A 19,898-nucleotide genomic window follows, 5' to 3' on the forward strand; every position below is an offset into this window, starting at 1 on the left:
CATATAAATAGAAGATTATATAGGGCAAATAGAATGGAAGGAAGATCCATCCCAAAATATACTATTCTCGTTGTGAAATATAATATAGTTGACTGAGTGAGGTTAATGCATTGTGTGTGCACTTCAACCAAATAAAATTTTACCACCTTACATTGGTATAAAACACATTAAGTTCAACCTTTCGGTTTGATAATTGTGGAACAAATATTTACAAATAAAGCATGGAAGTTCCAATCAAAGTTTCAATAGCATAATCTACAATGATCTACTGCAACACCCCTCTCCCCTCCCCTATATGTATAAAATACCCCGCATGTTATCGTAATTTAAGACACATAACACATATATTTACGATAACTTGACATGTGATTTACAATAAGTCATTGTAAATCTATGCATAAGTATCAATTGGAATAGTAAGTTGTGATATCCTAAATATGTGATTCAAGCATCGTACACACACACATGAATCCTTAATGTGAGATTGTATGTATAATATTATGCCCCAAAATGAATACTAGAACGACCTGGTATCAAAACGTTCCGCTCCAAAAGCCAGACCAGAACAGAATTAACAAGGTTAATTGGCTGCATCTCCCAGGTTCAAAAAGTTTTTGCTCGCATATAAATAGAAGATTATATAGGGCAAATAGAGTGGAAGGAAGATCCATCCCAAAATATACTATTCTCATTGTGAAACTTTTCAAATCTGAGCACTTAAGTACAATTCCAAATGACAAAAGACAAATCCTTACATTAATCGCAGATGGCTTGGACTGCAGCAACTTTGTAGCCTATAAAGCTATCTGCTCACAAGCCCGACTGAAGATTGGAGCAAGAATAAGATTGAACAAAGCTACATACCGGAATTTCTAGCCTATAAAGTTGCGTATCTTTTTAGAGTTTCTCGGTGACTTTGCACAACAAGAATGAAGATTGAAGCAATCGAGAATCAGCGAACTAATCAACATATATTAAGCAAACTAATCAATGGCTCCTGCAACATAAATAGCCCAGACACCAATGTTGCTACCATCATGCTGATCACCACTACTATGGTGGCTTGCCCATCAGCACATCCAAACGGCACAATTCAATCTTGCCCATGGACAGTGCCCATGGACAGATGATGTGCCCTCAACTTGCTGAACAACCAACACTACCCACACAAACCTGCGCATCAACCAAAAAAATCATGAAACGCTCAAATGCAACAGCGGGAGATGAGTTCATATATCTTAGCGGGCCAACAGTGTCTCACCACAACACGGCCATGCCCACTTGGATTGCATCGTGTTGTAAGCCTATCATTTTTCTTGGAGGAATGTGGTTAGCATACCTATGAATCTCGATATGCTTCTGCAATATTCTCCAATTATTTTAGAAATAATATATGCATTTTCTTCAAATGATCAAGACTCTTAGTTTTCCTTGAAGATATGTGATGAAATTTTCTACTTTTCTTATAACTTCCCGTACACAGCTCGATAATATAAAGACACTGCTACTTTCCGTACACAGGAGATCTCTCATAATTCAGAAGATGCCTTGCACATACATCTTAGGTACCACGCGATTATTAGGACAGTTTGCTAAAGGCCATCAATTTTAATCTGGAAAATACATCATGAGACGTAGTCCCACTGGAAAATTAAAGTAACAGGACAACACTTTCGTAGTCCCACTGAAAATCTAAAAAATGGAAATATATAATCATTTCACGTATGTACAAATAAGAAAATTCAATACATCATGCAAATTAGGTTTCCCATTATCAATATTTGTCTTATTAGAGTCCTTCTAACGTTCTGTTTAGCTTGGACACGCAGAATCCCCCTAAAATTAACATCTTGGTGTAACTTATTTTCTAAAAAAATATGGTTAGCATGTAACAAATCGGTCATAATACTAACCCTTGAATAGTATCCTTTTCTTTATTTTGGATACCTAGATTTAAGTGAAGAAAAAAAATCAATATTGGCTTGTTAACCAGAAAATGATAATAATTCAGTCAAGAGACAATTAAATTACCAAAAGCCCCAAATATGGAAAGCCAACTTGCAAAAGTAAATAATTAGAATTGTCTACATGTATCTGACATAGTTAAGCGGAAATCAGATCCCATTTGAGTTGGCCCAACAGAAACTGCAAACTTTTAAGACAAAAAGCATAACAAGAACTTAATCATTTGCGGCATCATATCACTACTATTTAAAAAGTGACTTACGTAGCAAAATTTTAGGATTTATAGTTGTTTGCCCATGTGTTGCAACGGGATAAATAATAAAGAAAGAAAGCACAAGACATAATTATTGCGTGTGAACAGGTCAAACTTAATTAGATAGATCACCCTTCCAAGATGATACATCATTGGATTATCTTATTCGGTTTCTTCAATAAATAAAATGAATGTAAGGCAAAATGTACCATAGATTTTGGAGCATGGACATTTAGCAATCCAGATAGCAAACTAAACCAGTAGGACAGTCTATCGTTGGCCGATGGCTATAAGAACATTGTTCAGTGTATGCTTTAACACTTAGCATCCATACTTTGATATTAGCATGACATCGCTAGGAGAATTAAAGCACAAAGTTAGATAAGACGTTGCAACCTCGCCCTCCACATATTTGTAAGGCAAACGAAACACATGACTGAACCTTCAAAATATCGACCCTGAACAGCTTAGATGCATGAACTCGAATTTTGATATTTCAGATATATAATACATTGACATCACTATTTTCACTGTTATCACACCTTTTACCCAACTGCACAACCAGATTGTTAAAAACAGGCTAAAAATTATAAAATCCCACTTAAACTGAGCATAAAGGATCACCTGCATAATGGGAAAGCCGATGCCTGGTCCATGCAACCACAAATATTAGCAGTATTAAGAAATTCTGAACTGATATTTATGAGCCATTTTGCACATCTGAAAGCAAGTGCCAAATCAGCATGATAATGAAAAGCCATAAGAAAAACAAGTTAAAGATGCAGCCAAGCAGGGACCAAGTAATGCATCGCCTACCAGACCTATATAATACACAAAAAGCATGTAAAAGTCAGAGCAAGTGGTCATCCTTCAGCATTCTCACTGCTTGCAAAGTATGGCTGCAGGCATGCAGCCAATAGCATGACAAGTTTTTATATGATTAGACAAAAATTATATGACGTCCTCGTTATCACCTTCAGAGTTAGGAGGACATCGCCCAGCTTGGAAGCAGACTATGCCAAGTGACGTGTCTCCATGGCCGGATAATGGCCGCGGGAAGATTCTCGACGCCGACGGAGGTGTTCTGAGGTGGGAGGTGGCCGCGGGAGGAGGCAATGTGATGAGAGTGCCGCCAGTGGATCCCGACGCATGAGGATCTGTTGGAGGAGATGCGAGTTGGCGGCGTGCGTCCGGCTCCCTGCTAGAGAGATCCTGTGATAGTTGGCCCCCTCCGCGGCCGCCTCCCTGCGAGAGCAATCTGGGGAGGGTGAGGGTGGGTGGAGAGGGAAAGGTGTGGACGAAGACATGGGCTGACGAGCGGGCGGGCGGACGAAGGTCGTGGGCGGATGAAAGAAGGAACCAACACGTGGAACGGGAGTGAAACGCGGAATGGAAAAGCATTATTGTTTTTAAGTAGGAGAGATAAAAATAGGAGAGACGAGAGATTTAGGGGTGGGTGTGGATCTTATAAGATATAGGGTGAGATCATTAGAGATTTTTTAAATAATAGAGATTTAGTCTCAAATACATTCAAATTCTTTACATAGTTTTAAACGCGGAATGGATGTGATAAGAACAGTATGTATGGATCCAGGTGATTTGGCAAAAAAAAAAAAAGGTAACTCAAACCTTTTTTGTTTAACCGATGCCTCTTTCCTTTCTTCTCCCTCTACCGTTTATTCCATTGGCACGTGCTTACGACATGTGGTCTTTGGTCCCTGACGAGCGACGACTCGCGCCCTTAAAACACACGTGCTGACGTGCCTACTCAGCCTCTTGCTTACCAGTTTTGTCGTCAACGATATACAAACTTCTTAGCACTTACCTGGTTAAACTGTTTACACTTTACAGTCGTGTTTAGGGGGGAAAAGGGAACTGGCAACTTGGGCTTTACTTGTAGAAATGTAATCAAGAAGGGTATTACGGCCCATAATGTTTTGTTCACCAAATAATGATGCTCATGTAAATATGTAATGTAACCTTTAGATCAGGCCATTATAGTCAGACGTACACCAAGAATACATCAGCAACAAACCAGAGTATCGCTCGCCCACCTCTACAACGATAGCAGCAGGAAAGCTGATATCCCCGCCCATGCGTCCGCCCTTCAACTCCAGACCAACAGTATCTCTATATCTCTATGTACATCCTCTCAAAATGACGCCGTCAAATAAGCCTCTGCATCCATTGCACTGCACCTTGCGTCGCCATCCACACCTACAAGCCGTCGTTCATATCCCGTGCATAGCTTGATCAACTGAAATTCCGCCGCCGCTATCGCCCACGGCTCATGTTCAGCTTGCTCTCATCACATGCGATCCACCACCGTCGCTCACAGCTCCGTCTTTAGCTTGCTCGTCGGGGGTTGCGGCGCTCCTGCAGGAAAGGCATGAAAACAGAAATCCAAGTGAGCGCCACTAGGTTTGGAAATTTTTCGACCTTGGGTAGCACAGTGCCACCTGGTATACCAAGTAACCAGCTAGTGATAATTTGATATTTGAAACTGGTTCGAGTGTTAAACCACCGGAACCAAAATTCAAAGGATAGTTTAACCAAACTAAGGCCATTCAATATGAACTTATGAGCAAGAGATCTGCCCAGGGCTGCTGCCAAGGCAGGGGCCGCGTGATAAAGGTGATGGCTGGAGCGCCGGACAGAGTTGCTGTATAGCACTCAGCTCTGAGCAGACACTGGTACATCACGAAGCTGTCAATTATTTCTGGCGCAAACAGATTCTGCCAGCCGTAATGCACAGATATCATCTAGTCAGGAGAGGGTCCCCAAGGGGTTTAATGATTCCTGAACGCTTTGCATGATTAGGTCTGTACCTCCAATAGCTCTTGTCTCTCTAGAACGCGCCCTGCTTGGATCCAGGGCCGCAGATCGGTTGCCCAGATCCAAACGGCAGATCGCTGAGGCTGTTACGCCTTTTCTTCCTTTCTCTCATTCGCATAGCGAAAGCAGGAGCAGGATTCTAAACTAGATCATTGGAGCTGGTTATATTGGCTTGCATGAGATGACCTGGTCTACATTTCTACATAGTACTTCTTTACAAGCTATAGAATAAGCTGCCCCGGCCGGATACTCCTCCAGTGAGCAATTGAATCCTCTGCAATACCTATCCAGCGCTGCCTGACATTCTAGCTACAAGGACAGTAAAATGGCACGCTAATCCAGCTGTCTACGACATGTATAATTCAAATATAGCCTTAGCCTTTTCTAAAATAAATGTCACAGCTGGCAGATTTTGTCCCGGTGTACCATAAGGTAGACTTTCAGAAACCAATAGCTTAATTCATGTATTTGCATACAAATGTTTATACTAGAGGAAAACCACGACCCTACGCTACAGATAGTGGCATTCAGGTTAAAGTAGTTTCCAGCTGGCTTAGCTCCATTGCATAAAATTGGATGCCAGAGACGAGGCAAGTAGTGGACAGCTTACAGAACAGTGGGCCCTTCACAGTTGTACGAGTGGTCAGAAGGGCCGAAGGGACCAGATCTGCATCTACAGGCCTTATGCAGCCAAGCCCAAACAGAAAGACGGGAGTGATACGGCTTCTGGTTCTGGACATGCATTTATTGATTCGGGCCATCCGCACCAACAGATTGGGTCCGCTGGTGCCAGAGAGAACAGATCCACCAGACGAACACGTCTATGGCCCCTTTCACCACCCAAAATAGTGGCGATGATGACAATAATGATTGAATGAACAAAATGAAGGGACCAAGATCCAAGAAACGCACTCTAAATCTTTCTAGCAAAGTTATGGGCTCATGCTTTTTGCTAGTATGAAAAATAGTTTATGTTAAATAGTTCTGAAGCTACAGAAAGAACTTTTTGCCCAAAAGAGGCGCATCGATTCGAATTAGACATCTCTGTTGCTTTCAAATCCACAAACAAACAGAGGAGTTCCTATTTGGGATCTATAGTTAGTTATTACGTTTATTAGCTCATAGAAAATAGGTGGTCACTGTAGCATCACATGATTTTGTATGTCTTTTGTTTTACCTGAGTTTCTACAAGTAATACTGATATATTTGCAAACTGAACCAATGTAAGAGCAATACTTAGCATAATCATGACTGCAAATGGGCTATGTATACTTCATCCTCATCTTTTCTAAAGTTCTAGTAATCTCCCCTAGAAGGAACTATTCATCGCAAATTTTGAGCTATACCACACATTTAATATTTACCTTTTTATACATTTACTAAACACTTTGGACAAAGTAAGAGACAAAAGTCGTGGTTCAAGCAAGGTTGAGATACATGAAGTAAATGACAACAACAACAACAACAACAACAAAGCCTTTCAGTCCCAAACAAGTTGGGGTAGGCTAGAGATGAAACCCATAAGATCTTGCAAGTCTAGTCATGGCTCTGGCACGTGGATAGCTAACTTCCACGCACCTCTGTCCATGGCTAGTTCTTTGGTGATATTCCAGTCTTTCAGATCCCTCTTTACAGACTCCTCCCATGTCAAGTTTGGTCTACCTCGACCTCTCTTGACATTATCCGCACGCTTTATTCTTCCGCTATGTACAGGCGCTTCTGAGGGCCTACGTTGTATATGCCCAAACCATCTCAAACGATGTTGGACAAGCTTCTCTTCAATTGGTGCTACACCAACTCTATCACGTATGTCCTCATTCCGAACCCGATCCTTTCTTGTGTGGCCACACATCCATCTCAGCATGCGCATCTCCGCTACACTCAACCGTTGGACATGTTGCCTTTTAGTTGGCCAACATTCTGCGCCATACAACATCGCAGGTCTAATTGCCGTCCTATAGAACCTGCCTTTTAGCTTCTGTGGTACTCTCTTGTCGCAGAGGACGCCGGAAGCTTGGCGCCACTTCATCCACCCGACTTTGATTCGATGGCTCACATCTTCATCGATTTCACCATCCTTCTGCAGCATCGACCCCAAATATCGAAAGGTATCCTTCTGAGGTATCACCTGCCCGTCAAGGCAAACCTCATCTTCCTCGTGCCTAGTAGTACTAAAATCGCACCTCATGTACTCAGTTTTAGTTCTACTAAGCCTAAAACCCTTCGACTCCAAGGTCTGTCTCCACAGCTCCAACTTTCCATTTACCCCCGTCCGACTATCGTCGACTAGCACCACATCATCTGCAAAGAGCATACACCATGGGATATCACCTTGTATATCCCTTGTGACCTCATCCATCACCAAAGCAAAAAGATAAGGGCTCAAAGCTGACCCTTGGTGCAGTCCTATTCTAATTGGAAAATCATCGGTGTCACCATCGCTTGTCCGAACACTTGTCACAACATTATCGTACATATCCTTGATAAGGGTAATATACTTTGTTGGGACTTTGTGCTTCTCCAAGGCCCACCACATAACATTCCGCGGTATCTTATCGTAGGCCTTCTCTAAGTCAATGAACACCATATGCAAGTCCTTCTTTTGCTCCCTGTATCTCTCCATAAGTTGTCGTACCAAGAAGATAGCTTCCATGGTCGACCTCCCAGGCATGAAACCAAACTGATTTTTGGTCACGCTTGTCATCCTTCGTAAGCGGTGTTCAATGACTCTCTCCCATAGCTTCATCGTATGGCTCATCAGCTTAATCCCACGGTAATTAGTACAACTTTGAATATCCCCCTTATTCTTGAAGATTGGTACTAATATACTCCGCCTCCATTCTTCGGGCATCTTGTTTGCCCAAAAAATAAGGTTGAAAAGCTTAGTTAGCCATACAATTGCTATGTCTCCAAGGCATCTCCACACCTCAATAGGGATACCATCAGGGCCCATTGCCTTGCCTCCTTTCATCCTTTTTAAAGCCTCCTTGACCTCAAACTCTTGAATCCTTCGTACAAAACGCCTGTTAGATAGAGGCTATAGGTTTGCATGCAAGTCAGATAGAGGCTATAGGTTTGCATGCAAGTTTTACCAGAGCTTGTTAGAGGCTATAGGTTTGCATGCAAGTTTTACCAGAGCTTGTTAGATCGTAGCCGAAGAGAGAGGAACTGGAGTTGCTAAAGACAGGGGGATGGCCATCCCCCCGCTTTTCCCACTGTGACTCCGGTTGCTGCGAATGCGCTAAATCACCATGCCAGAACTGCTGTTGAAGTTGCATCAGTTGCCTTGCTCCATGAGCACCCAATTCTGGCCAGGTGACCTGCTCCAAGTCGATTCCGTTCTTACAGTTCAGGGATGCTCTTCTTCCACACTATAAGTGCAGTAGTAACTAGTAATCATACAAGTAGCACCTTCAAATGTTCAAGAGGAAAAGGCACTAATTTCAACGGACTCTGAATATGTAAGTTCCTGAAGGGAAAATGTGGGCTAGCCCTGATGCTCTAACCATGCATTTATCTCCAAGAGCAAACCTTTGATCATTAATTCATTATAAATATGATTTTTTTTTCAAACCCTATCATTCGACGTGAATGTATTAAGTTCAGAGCATTCACAGTCGATTTGGTTCAACCATCTAGTTACTAGCAAACTTTCTTTTTCTCTTAGTTTGGACCCTGAAGTAATGGTAAACTAACAGGCTGTCAAGGTAGACACACAAGCATGACAGCAATATTCTTACACACACTCCCATTGGCAGTACTCAAAGTAAAACTAGAAAGTGGCAACCCTATGAAATGGAAAATTACACCTTTTGCCATTTTTTCATGCATGACTAATTGAATATTGTTTGTAGGCAATAGTCCTTCCCAACGAGGCTAGAACTAGAAAGAACAGCAGCATATTTCTGAGAATGCATGAGGTGTCCAACTAATACTACTTATTTTGACTGTATGAAATAGGAAAAATGAAGCAGCTAAATGCAAGGAAGAGGTCCTGCAGAAGCAAAACAAATAGGAAAATTTCTAAAAGTGAGATTATAGTTTTATCGGTCAGCTATTGTACTCCAGGAAAAAGCATCTCTTGCAAAAGAAATATTTCTGTAAAGCTATGCAGGCTGGAAAGCTTCACGACTGAAAAAGGGCAGCGGCATAAGTACCTCCGTAGTAAGAAAGCTGTCTAGGCCACCAAAGTCGACCCTTGGGTTCACTGCTGCGAGCCTCATTGACAAGTACTGGACCAACCACAATTGCCAAACAGTAATGAGATTAGGAGCAAGAAGCTGTGTTTTCTGATGGCTAAAACGGAAATGGGTGCTTCAGATTTACAGGTTGTACAAGGGAAAACAAAAGTTACCTCAACTTGCCTTTGGAGAGACTGAACATGATTGATGATCTCATCCAGCACTAGTGCTGTTCCTGATACCTGATGGGGCCAAAAAATCAAACAACAGCCGTTAATTAAGTAATTACTTTCCTCAGTTCTTCCAATGAAGTCAGTGATTAAAAAAGGACACGAAATCATATGGAAAACCATCTAAAGTCTGGCTTCAACTTTGGAAATAAAGATTGAAACTAACACTATTCCACAAGAATGTTTGGCAACAAATTAGCACAAACAAATAGCATCATCAATAAGGTAATTTCATGCATGAATGAGCAGTAACAAGTATGATTCCAGAATTACTGTTCTGACTTCATGTCAATGAATTACTGTTGGATTTTGCGTCGTCGAGAAACTGGCTACCAGCCCACACTGGCCAGCTCTGCATGTTTGTTCAAGACAACAAGAAACCTCACAGGACCTATACCAATCCTCCATAGTGATTGACATCTCCAGACCAAAAGCTGCTGCCCTTGCAATTTAACTAATGATCAAACCAACCAATGCTACACACCAACCACTTCCCATAAATCCACGCATCAATGAAAACCAACCATCCTTCCGAATGGTAACCTATCCAGCACCTCACAGGCCTGCTTCCACATCTCCACACCCAAAGATGCCGACCCATAATCACATTACTGCAAGCGCATCATAAGGATAGCAACATTCCAAAGGTAGAGGATGGAAGCGTCATGGCACCACAGCGACAAAGCAAGGTCCTCCATTAAGCTAGCCGCCCCCGGCACCTTTTAAAGTGGCTGCTACATTCTGCCCAGACAACCAGAGCCAGGACCAAACCTCATCCCTTCCCCCTCAAGTTAGGTGCACCGGGTCACGATGTCTCCCTTATCATCCACAAGGGCGCCGAGGCCACAATATCCCACCCCCGGCGTGCAACACTCCCATATAGACGTGTCGCGCGAGCAATGCAAGAATATTTTTTTTTCCGAGCAAACAACGCGAGAATAATTGGGCGCTGGCACGTTTAGGAATGCATTGCATTTAAGCTCTTTCCGCAAGCGTCGCTATGCTTTTTTGCGGGAAGCGAGCCAAACAGACGGACCATGCTGCAGGCAAACGATGGGTCTGACTCTTAACAGCATTGTGTATGGCAGTCGCATGGCGCCAATCTTGCAGTAAAAAGACCACGATAGCAGAAAAGGAGTGTACTTTGCCCACCGGAGAACCAAAATTTACACGAGACTCCGCGACATAAGTTAGCCTTCCGAAGGCAATGCTTCTTATTGGACTGTGAAATTGAGGTGCAAAAGGGAAATGGGAAAAAATGCAGACCTTACTGCACCCGGGGACCAGCTCCTTAAGTAGATCCATCCTCGCATTGATCTTTTCGCGTCTCGCCTGAATTTTAAAAAGAATCGCAAAGGAAAGACAGAAATAAAGAATAATTACTTTTTGAAACTAAGTAAAGAGCGAATAATTAAGTAATTAGCGACGAAGGCAACCCCTGAAAAGGCACTAGCGCGACGTCACCACGTCCTAATCACCCAATCATTGGCATAAACCCCCACGGGAACCGAATCTAATCCCCTCAAGGATGGCTTAAGCTTAATGAGTGGGCATGCCATTAGCGGCGTGCCGGCGAACTCACCCGCTCGGCGAGGCTGTGGCTGTCCGTGGCCTGGCCCCTCCTGGCCCTCACGTGCACGTACGCCGGCTTCTCGTCCTCGCCGTCGCCGCCCGCGGGCTTCTCCTCCGCCGTCTTCCCCTTCTTCGCCGCCTTGCCCTGCAGCGGCTACCGAGAGAGGCTCAGTGGAGCACGTAGAATCAGAAATGCTGTTGCGTGACGTCGTGCTCTACCTTGGAGGAGCGGTCGACGGGGTCGGCCTTGCGCTTGGCGTTGGCGGCGGCGGTAGGGGGCAGGGGCGGCGGCGGGGTGGGGGACGGGGAGGACGGGGACGCGAACGCCGAGAAGCGGGCGGCGCGGTCGACGAGGTGGGGGTCGGAGGGGAAGGTGGGTGCTGGCGCGTGCGCGGGCGGCGCCGCGCGGGGGAGGATGAGCTCCATGGCCTGGGAGGTGGGGAGCCCCAGCAGCGCCGTGAACGAGCCACCTCCGCCCGCGGAGGAGGAGGGCCCCGCGGCGGCAGCGGGGATCAGGGTTTGGATCTCGCCCCCGGCGGCGGGGAGCTCCTGCGGCGGCGGCGAGGGGTGGCGCATTGGCGCGGCTGCTGCGTTTGGGACGAGGGAAATGGGGGAGGAGGCGTCGGCGGGTGAGGAGGAGGGTAGTGGCGGTATTTAAAGGGGGCCGGCGCTGAGGTGAGGAGGTGAGGCGTGCCGCGTGTGCGTGCGCTGCGTTCTCTCGCTCAGCTTTGGGTCAAGGAAGGAGGAGGGGAGAGGGTAGAAGAAGGAAGCAAATTTTGAATGATTGGGTCTAACAAAACATTTTTTTAATAACACGTGTTTTTTTTCATCTTAGCCTACGGAGGTCTTTTTATATAAAGGTATTATAGAATTTATTTACGTAGAATGAAAGTAAATTTTATAGAATTAGATTCTATAAAAATATATTTTCACCTGTGATGATATATATTCCCTTCTCTTCAGTTTAACCGTTAGATAAAAAAATATCTAACTAAATTAGAATTTTATAAAGACTTTTTTTATAGAAACATCCTATAAAATTTGTTTTTGATAGAAAATACTTGCTGGTTGGTTTTCTTTTTACTGCTACCTTTTTACCGGGTGGGGCTCATAGGCTCATAGTCATTGGCTGGGGCGAGTCGCGCTGGAGGACACTGACACGGTGAAACTTTCTTGGTGTTGACTTTTACCATTTTTGGCAGTGGGCGCGGTGGACCGCGCGATTGAAGCAGCTTTGAAGGCTCTAGCCAGATGGACACCACTCACATAAGCGGTAAAGGGAAAAAAATATAAAATTAGATCATATACACGATCGTATTTATTAAAATAGATAATATATTATTCTATTTATAATTTTAACATCCGTATTCAATATCTTATTTACTAAAAACTGATTTTTAATACATCGTACGTTGAAAAAACGCGAGCCCAGCCATATTCGGCACACGAGGTGTGGAATATGCCACTGTAGCCCATATTTAGCACCTCATATATCGAAAATCAGGTGTATTCGACACACGATGTGCTGAATATGACATTGTAGCCTATATTCGACACTTTATATACCGAAAATCAAGTGTATTCGGCACATGAGGTTCCTAGTATAAAATGATAACATCAAAGTGCTCACAGCTGGTACAGACCATATTCGGCACACGAGGTGCCGAATACGGCACTGTAACTCATATTCGGCACCTCATGTGCTGAATGCATCTGATTTTCGGCAGGAGGTGCCAAATATGGCATATTCGACACCTCATGTGCTGAATATGGCCGAGTTCGTGTTTTTTTTATGCGTACGGTGTACCGAAAGTCAGCTTTTGGTAAATAAGGTATCGAATACGGATGCTAAAATTGTAAATACGACGATATATTGTCTATTTTAACAAATATGTTCATGTATATTGTCTAATTTTGAATTTTTCTTGGCTGTAAATGGTTTCTACAGAGAATACAAGTATACTCACTCAAATTAGTGGGGGAGTTCTTGGGTCAACAGAAGTTTCAAGTTTTTCTAGATAAACCTCGCCCATCTGATCTGGATCCGATGGGTTCCTTCTTTTCTTCAACCTCCCTCCCTACGTACCGTTCTTATTCTTCATTGCCTCTTCCTCGCTCTAGCATTGCTTGCGCTTCCACCTTGCCCAATTGCCTCCGTCTCCAGCATTGTTGTTCCTGCCTCGCCAACCACTTTGCTTTTCTCACCCCTGACCTCATGCACTGCCCCTGCATATCCATCACCTCCCGCGGTGCCACTGCTGCCTCGTAGCCCCACCCTGTATGTCCATCAACTGGCCCATGAGCTCCCTCTAAGCTTGCCCTATCATTTAGCCCCTGAGCCCTAATTTGTCCTGGAACCATAACCTCGCTGGCAATAATTCAAACTGGTGTTGCATCGAGAACCCACCGCGCATTCAGTCGCCTGAAATCAAGGAAGTGTGAAGTACATTATTACTCTAGCTCTTTGCCCTCTCCACCTCTAGGGTTCTTGTACTCATGGAGCCACCGGTGTTCTTCGTCGGTGAGGGTCAAATTTAGGCAAGACCTCTGTAAATAACAGTTCTGGTGTTCGATCTGTTGTAACTGATGACTGCCTAGCTAGCTTCAATGCCATATGTGTCGTTGGCACGAGCTTGAACCATATTATGTTTCACTGTAACCCAACAAATTTTGCTTGCCCTAGAGTCCCATTATGCTCAAAGTAGCACGCGAAGAATATTTCACATTGTTGGCGCAAGAGATCGTCTTGCGTGAACAAAGTACGACGAGAGTCTCTTCCAACAAGGAGGCTCAAGCTTAGGGACAGCAGTGAGCCGAGAGTAGAGGGCAAGAGAAAACATGTGTCTGTGATGTACCTAAGAGATTTTTCCAGGTTTGAGCCTCCTGGTCGGATAACAGCCATACGTCTTGTTGGTTACAAGAGGAGTTTCTACATCTGATCAGAGGAGAAAAATCCTTCCCCCGGGGTGTCCTTCTACTTTCACCTCCCCTGTGGGGCTTCTTTTATAGGGAGAAGAAGCAAAGGATATTACCACCATGCCTCTAGAATATTATCCTACAACCACGTGGACAGAGGGGTTCTGGATCCTTCATCCCTATATACACCACATGGTAGCGGGGATATTATGGTTCCTACAGTAATTCTATAGTGCATCGTATAAATATCTCAGGCTAGTGCGTTTCCCCCTAACACTCCCTCATCCGCTAGTTCCAAGGTTCTGAGGGGCGAGCGGATGCACGATGAATTAGATCCAGACTCTTTGAAGTTTGGATGTCCCGAACGGCCTCCCGTCCTCGAAAAATCTCTCAGCGATAACCGCACACGGTGGCGGCGAGGTTCGATGGAGGAGAGACATGCTAGAGCATCGCAGTGAAGCCAGAGGCAAAGTCGTCTGTGAAGCTGAGAGGCGCGATGAAGGCAGAGTCATCCAGAGCCTGCGGTGATGGAGCCGGAGATGGGGTCGATGACGGGGCTATGGGAGGCAGCCCGTTACCCCCTTAGCGGTGGACGCAGCGAGGCTTGACAGAGGCAAGGCCGTCCGGAGCCTCACGCGTTGGAAGCAGAAGATGGAGTCGAAGGCGAGGCTGAGGCAGCGAAGTCGATGACGGGGTCGATGATGAGCCCGAGGAGGCAAAGTTGGCGATGGGGTTGATGACGAGGCTGAGGCAGCGAAGTTGACGACAAGGATACAGGAGGCAGCCCGTTACCCCCTCAGCGGTAGATGCGGAAGCGAAGTCATCGGCAAAGCTGAGGGGCGTAACGGAGGTGGAGCCGATGACGAGGCTACGGGAGGCAGCCCATTACCCCCTCAGCGGTAGATGTTGGAAGCGGAGTCATCGGCGAAGCTGAGGAGCGTGGCAGAGGCGGATCCATCCGAAGCCCCCGGCAATGGAAAGCGGGAGGCAAAGTCGACGACGGGGCTACGGGAGGCGATTTGTTACCCCCTCAGCGGTAGATGATGGAAGTAGAGTCGTCGGTGAAGCTAAGAGGCATAAAGGAGGCAACCCGTTTGGAGCCGTCCGGAGCACCCGGTGGTGGAGAGCCGGAGGCGAAGTTGATGACTAGGCTGTATGAGGTGTCCCGTTGCCCCCTCAATGGTAGATGCCGGAAGTAGAGTCATCACCGAAGCTGAGGGGCGTAACGGAGGTGGAGTCGATGACGAGATTGCGAGAGGTAGCCCATTTCCCCCTCAACAGTAGATGCCGAAAGCGGAGTCATCGGCGAAGCTGAGGGGTGTGATGGAGGCGGATCCATCCAGAGCCCTCGGTGGGGAAAGGCGAAGGCGAAATCAATGATGGGGCTACGGGAGGTGGCCCGTTACCCCCTCAGCGGTAGATGACGAAAATGGAGTCATCGGCGAAGCTGAGGGGCGTGACGGAGGCGGATCCTGCGTACTCCGAGTCCCACTCAACTTGTTGGAATCCCCGCTCCTACATTATGCCTGTAACTGTCTGGAGAATAACTATCCCTCCAGCATGGAGGCTTTGCCTTCAATATGCTGGTGGGTTTTCTACCTCTTCGGCACGGAGGCTTTGCCTTCAAGATGCCAGAGGGTTTGCTTTTTAACATAATGTGCTCTGATAGGGAATAGCAAAATTTTGCAACCTGTGTAGGATCGATCGAGCTTTCTGGCTCCCTAACTCCCCGGATCCTCTCGCACTTTTTGGCCATGAGCAGGTGGAGGGTGTTCTAACAGCGCTATTATCATAGCTTTAGCCAAGGCAGGGAAGCTTCTAAGACAGTTGTACCACCTGTAAGCATATGTATATGTATGCATGTATGTATGTATGTATGATGTATGAATGTATGTATACATGATGTGTGCATATGTATGAATAAAATTGTACTGTGTTGGCCTCAACTTTTGAGTTTGGTCGTAACAACGCTTCGTTTGTCTCCCTTTTCCCGGCCTCCTCGCATTCTGCGGCCGCTAGCTGCTGGAGGGTGCGATATTTTAGGGGTGCTTTGTCACGTGGAGTACGAACAAAGCTGATCTCTCCGTTGGCTAGCGCAAAGTTCCCACACATTTTTGTGCATAGAGTGGCCCACACATTTTGTCCGTAGAGTGCCATACCTCTTTGGCGTGGAGGCTATTGCCTTCAGGATGCCCGTGAATTTCTTTACCTTTCCGCCATGGTGGCTTGCTAGGCCTTAAAGATGGCAGACGGAATATGCATGTCTAGCTCAGAGGCTTACGTCATCACTATGCCAGAGCCGTCTTTGCCTATCCGCCACGTAGGTTAGCTAGACCTTAAAGATGGCGAACGGAATATACCTGTTTAGCACAGAGGCTTACGCCTTCACTATGCCGTAGCGGTCTTTGCATATCCGCCACGTAGGTTAGCTAGACCTTAAAGATGATGAACAGAATATGCATGTCTAGCATGGAGGCTTATGCCTTCACTATGCTGGAGCGGTCTTTACCTATCCGCCACGTAGGTTAGCTAGACCTTAAACATGGCGGATGGAATTACTTCTCTAGTATGAAGGCACTGCCTTCAATATGTCGGAGGTACTGTACGATAGGTCTTTAAGACCTCTCCACCACCGAGTCTGCGCCATCGGTGAGGAGGTTTTTAGAACATCTCCATTTTGCGGAGGTTTTTAAAACATCTCTGTTTTGTGGAGGTTTTTTAAGACACTTCCATCTGGCACTGAGCTCACCGAGGGCGGCCCCCGAAGCAGAGTTGGGTTGGAGTCTGACCTCCGATGCGGTCTCCTACGACGATGCAGGTGCAGTGGATTGGAGTGCGGGCGTAAGTGTATGAGCACACGAGGGTCGATGTGTGCGATCTTGTATGCACACATGTAGCAGTAGCGTGCCACAGGACATGCATGGTTGCATGCATGCTTGCCTGGCCACCGGTAATCATACGTCCTTGGGTGGCCGCTGGCAGGCAACGGCAGGGCGCACATGGAGATATAGTCCTCAACGTACAAACAATCTCCTGGTCGGTCGGCCAGCCCTGGCCTCTGACATGAGGTGGGAGTGGAGCCCAGCTACCGGCGCGGAGAGCGACCGGGGTATGCCTTTGAAGTGAATGGCGGCCGGAGGCCAGCCCCTGACACTGATGTGGGAGCGGAGGTGGGCTTCGACGCATATCCTAGCCTTCGGAGGAGCTCGTCCTTCGTGGAAGGTGGCAACGCGTTCGCGCACCCATGGCCACAGGCTCCGGCCTTCGCTTGCATGCCTTTGGAGGCCTTTAGAGCTTTTGCCCTGGCCATAACTAGCTGCTACTATGTCCCAGCTCTTGCGTACATAGTGGCCTTGGCTAGTCCCAAGAGAAAGCATGGAAGGATTTTTGGCGAGGTGCATGGAGGGGTCCCTATCATGCGAAGTTCGGCAGGGTACATGTTGAGCGCGAACGTCTTGCCGACAAGCAAGAAGACGTCATGGATGCCGTGCGTGTGGTGCAGTTGACTCATGTATAGGCCATCGTAGTAGTATTGCGCTGCCCCGAACACCTTTCACGCGCCCGCAGGTGCGTCGGCTATGGGGGGCTCTAGCAGCGAAGTCAGAGGAGCCTCTAGAGGCAGGCCTCTGGTCCACAGCCTAGATGTGAGTAGGTGGAGTACACGGCAGCGAAGGGTGGCCTTGCGGCACAGAGGTGAGCTGGCGTGCGACCCTTGGTGGTGAGTAGGCGAAGCCGAGGCGGCGTCCGGTGCAGGCATGGCCCTAGCGCACGGTGGGCTGAAGGGGCCTCTGGTTTCGCCCTGTCTTCTGAGGTGCCGCCATGGGCGATGCGTGCGAAGCTTGTCTAGTTGGAGGTTCTCATAGCTGACGAGCGAGGCGATATGAAGAAGGAAGGCAGTGACGGTGTTGGGAGTTTCTGAGATGTTGCACTGGCGCAGGTACTCTGCTGGAGCGCCCTGCGATCGTGTCTAGGGAAGGTCGCGTGGTCAGGCAGAGGTGGCCAGAGGGTGGTTCTCCGGTGTAGTGAGGGGCTGAAGAGGGCCTCCGATGAGGGCAGCCAGTAGCGCAGAGTAGGCGGTGGAGCATGGTGGTGCCTCCGGAGCGGGTGGCGGAACGTAACGAGTCCTTCGGCTAGGCGTGCCGGAGCGCGGCAGCGCCCCCAGGGCCAGCAGCGAAGAGACGCGGCAGGTCCTTCGGTGAGGTGAGCTGAGGGGCTCCGACCATACATAGCGAAGGTGAAAGTGCCTAGAGGGGGGGGGGGTGAATAGGCTTTTCTGAAAATTAAAACTAAAAACAGCGGATTAAACCGAGAGTCTCTGCCGGAGTCTCCCTCGGAGACTCCGGTTAACTCTAAAGCATTTACCGGAGTGTCCGGTGAACACTGGAGACTCCGGTCCCCCTTTTAATTAAAATACACACTTAACCGAGACTCTCTGGTGGAGTCTCCCTCGAAGACTCCGGTCTGTTAACCTTAAATTACCGGAGTATCCGGTGAACACCGGAGACTCCGGCCTTTTTCCAAAAAGAATAAACCGTAACCGAGACTCTTTGCCAGAGTCTACCTCAGAGACTCCGGCTGAACACTGAGTACCGGAGTATCCGGTGAACACCGGAGACTCCGGACTCAGTGAAGTTTTTTTTGGAATGAATTCTGTGTCCGTGAGTGAATATGTCCCTCAACTAGGTGGTTCTAAAGGATCTCTTGAGCATTGAGACATTAACCAAGCAATCAAATCCATCCTTCTAAAAAAGCGTCTATCCTAGACTCAATTTCAAAAATAAAAGAATGTAAACCCTATTTAGTACTCTTCGTTGATTCTTCATTTATTTCGGCGGGCGTCAAACGTCATTTATCTTCACAACTAATGCTTAAACCTGTTCATAACTCGAAAAGCATGTTAGTTCTTTAATCGTTTTGTCATCAATAAGCCAAAACGCACTTAGGGGGCCTAGATGCACTTTCAATCTCCCCCTTTTTGGTGATTGATGACAACCCGATTAAAACATACACAAAGATATATGAAATAGGATTTTGAATTCTAGAAGATATGGTTTGCTCCCCCTAAATGTGTGCATTGGTTTAAACTGAGTTATACACAAATGCACATATTTGAGATTTAAATTCACAGGAGCTCCCCCTATATCCTAGAATCCGTGGGATACAATTTTAAGACAAGACATGGAATACACAAAACTTAAGAAAGTACGACAATCATCACATTAACATAAAAGGTCTTACAAATTTAAACGAGCACAAGGTTCAACACAAACAATAGTCCAATTGTCCAACAACGATAGAAATTAAATAGAGTCCAAAGCTAAGGAAACGGAGGAAACTAAGGATGGATAACTATCTCTCCCCCTTTGGCATCAAACACCAAAAAGAGAGAGCCTACTCGCTGCTGCCATCTTCATCATCATCTTCTTCTTCTTCATCACTTCCCTCGGAGTTGTTGCCAGGAGCGGCATCAGAGGAGTCATCTTGTGCTTGTTGTTGAGAACTCTCGGCAGAGGCTTGGGCTTCATCATACCATGCCCAAGGGTTCTCAATCTCAACTGGGGCACTCTCTGCTTCATCGGACTCAACAGGAGAACAAGGTGGCTGGAGGTTCATGGATGTGTACATTTGTTTCTGACGTTTCTCCATTTTCTTTAAGCGAGCACCTTGCTCCTTGATTTGAGTAGCATTGTGGGTGCAAATTCTGAAGATTGCCTTGAGAGCGCTTTTGATGAATGATGACCCTCGAGGAGGAGCACGTCTCGAGGCAAACTGTCTCGAGCTAGGAGGAGCATGAGGAGGTGATGGTGATGGAGAGGGAGCTCGGATGTTCAAAGGCCTCATCCGATAGGGTTCATGCTTGACTTCCTTCACAAAGGTCTTCTTGGATACCTTCTCAATGATAAACATTAGATAAGGGGCATATCCACAACTTTTGATTGGCGACTT

The 19,898-nt window shown here is 46.4% G+C and overlaps 1 protein-coding gene and 1 long non-coding RNA gene across 4 annotated transcripts; both read right to left on the reverse strand.

Moving 5' to 3' along the window:
• Positions 1–670: 670 nt before the first annotated feature.
• On the reverse strand, positions 671–3,592 carry LOC133931305 (uncharacterized). The gene is made up of 2 exons (XR_009911884.1): positions 1,262–3,592; positions 671–1,173 (listed from the first exon to the last, which is right to left on the reverse strand). It is a non-coding gene; the product is annotated as an uncharacterized LOC133931305 (long non-coding RNA).
• A 528-nt stretch (positions 3,593–4,120) lies between these two features.
• Positions 4,121–11,836, reverse strand: LOC133883283 (transcription factor bHLH48-like). Of its 3 annotated transcripts, none has more exons than XM_062322561.1 (7): positions 11,256–11,835; positions 11,047–11,181; positions 10,731–10,796; positions 9,408–9,476; positions 9,211–9,285; positions 8,187–8,373; positions 4,121–4,594 (listed from the first exon to the last, which is right to left on the reverse strand). In XM_062322561.1, the coding sequence occupies exons 1-7, from the start codon at positions 11,610–11,612 to the stop codon at positions 4,551–4,553; spliced, it is 933 nt and encodes a 310-aa protein (XP_062178545.1). In that variant the 5' UTR covers positions 11,613–11,835; the 3' UTR covers positions 4,121–4,550. The 3 variants fall into 3 exon arrangements, with proteins under 3 accessions (XP_062178545.1, XP_062178544.1, XP_062178546.1); XM_062322560.1 differs by having other exon boundaries at positions 8,187–8,424; positions 11,256–11,833; XM_062322562.1 differs by lacking the exon at positions 4,121–4,594 and having other exon boundaries at positions 8,283–8,464; positions 11,256–11,836.
• Between the last annotated feature and the right edge of the window lie 8,062 nt (positions 11,837–19,898).

Source organism: Phragmites australis, chromosome 10, assembly GCF_958298935.1.
Source record: "Phragmites australis chromosome 10, lpPhrAust1.1, whole genome shotgun sequence".
Taxonomy (NCBI): Eukaryota; Viridiplantae; Streptophyta; class Magnoliopsida; order Poales; family Poaceae; genus Phragmites; species Phragmites australis.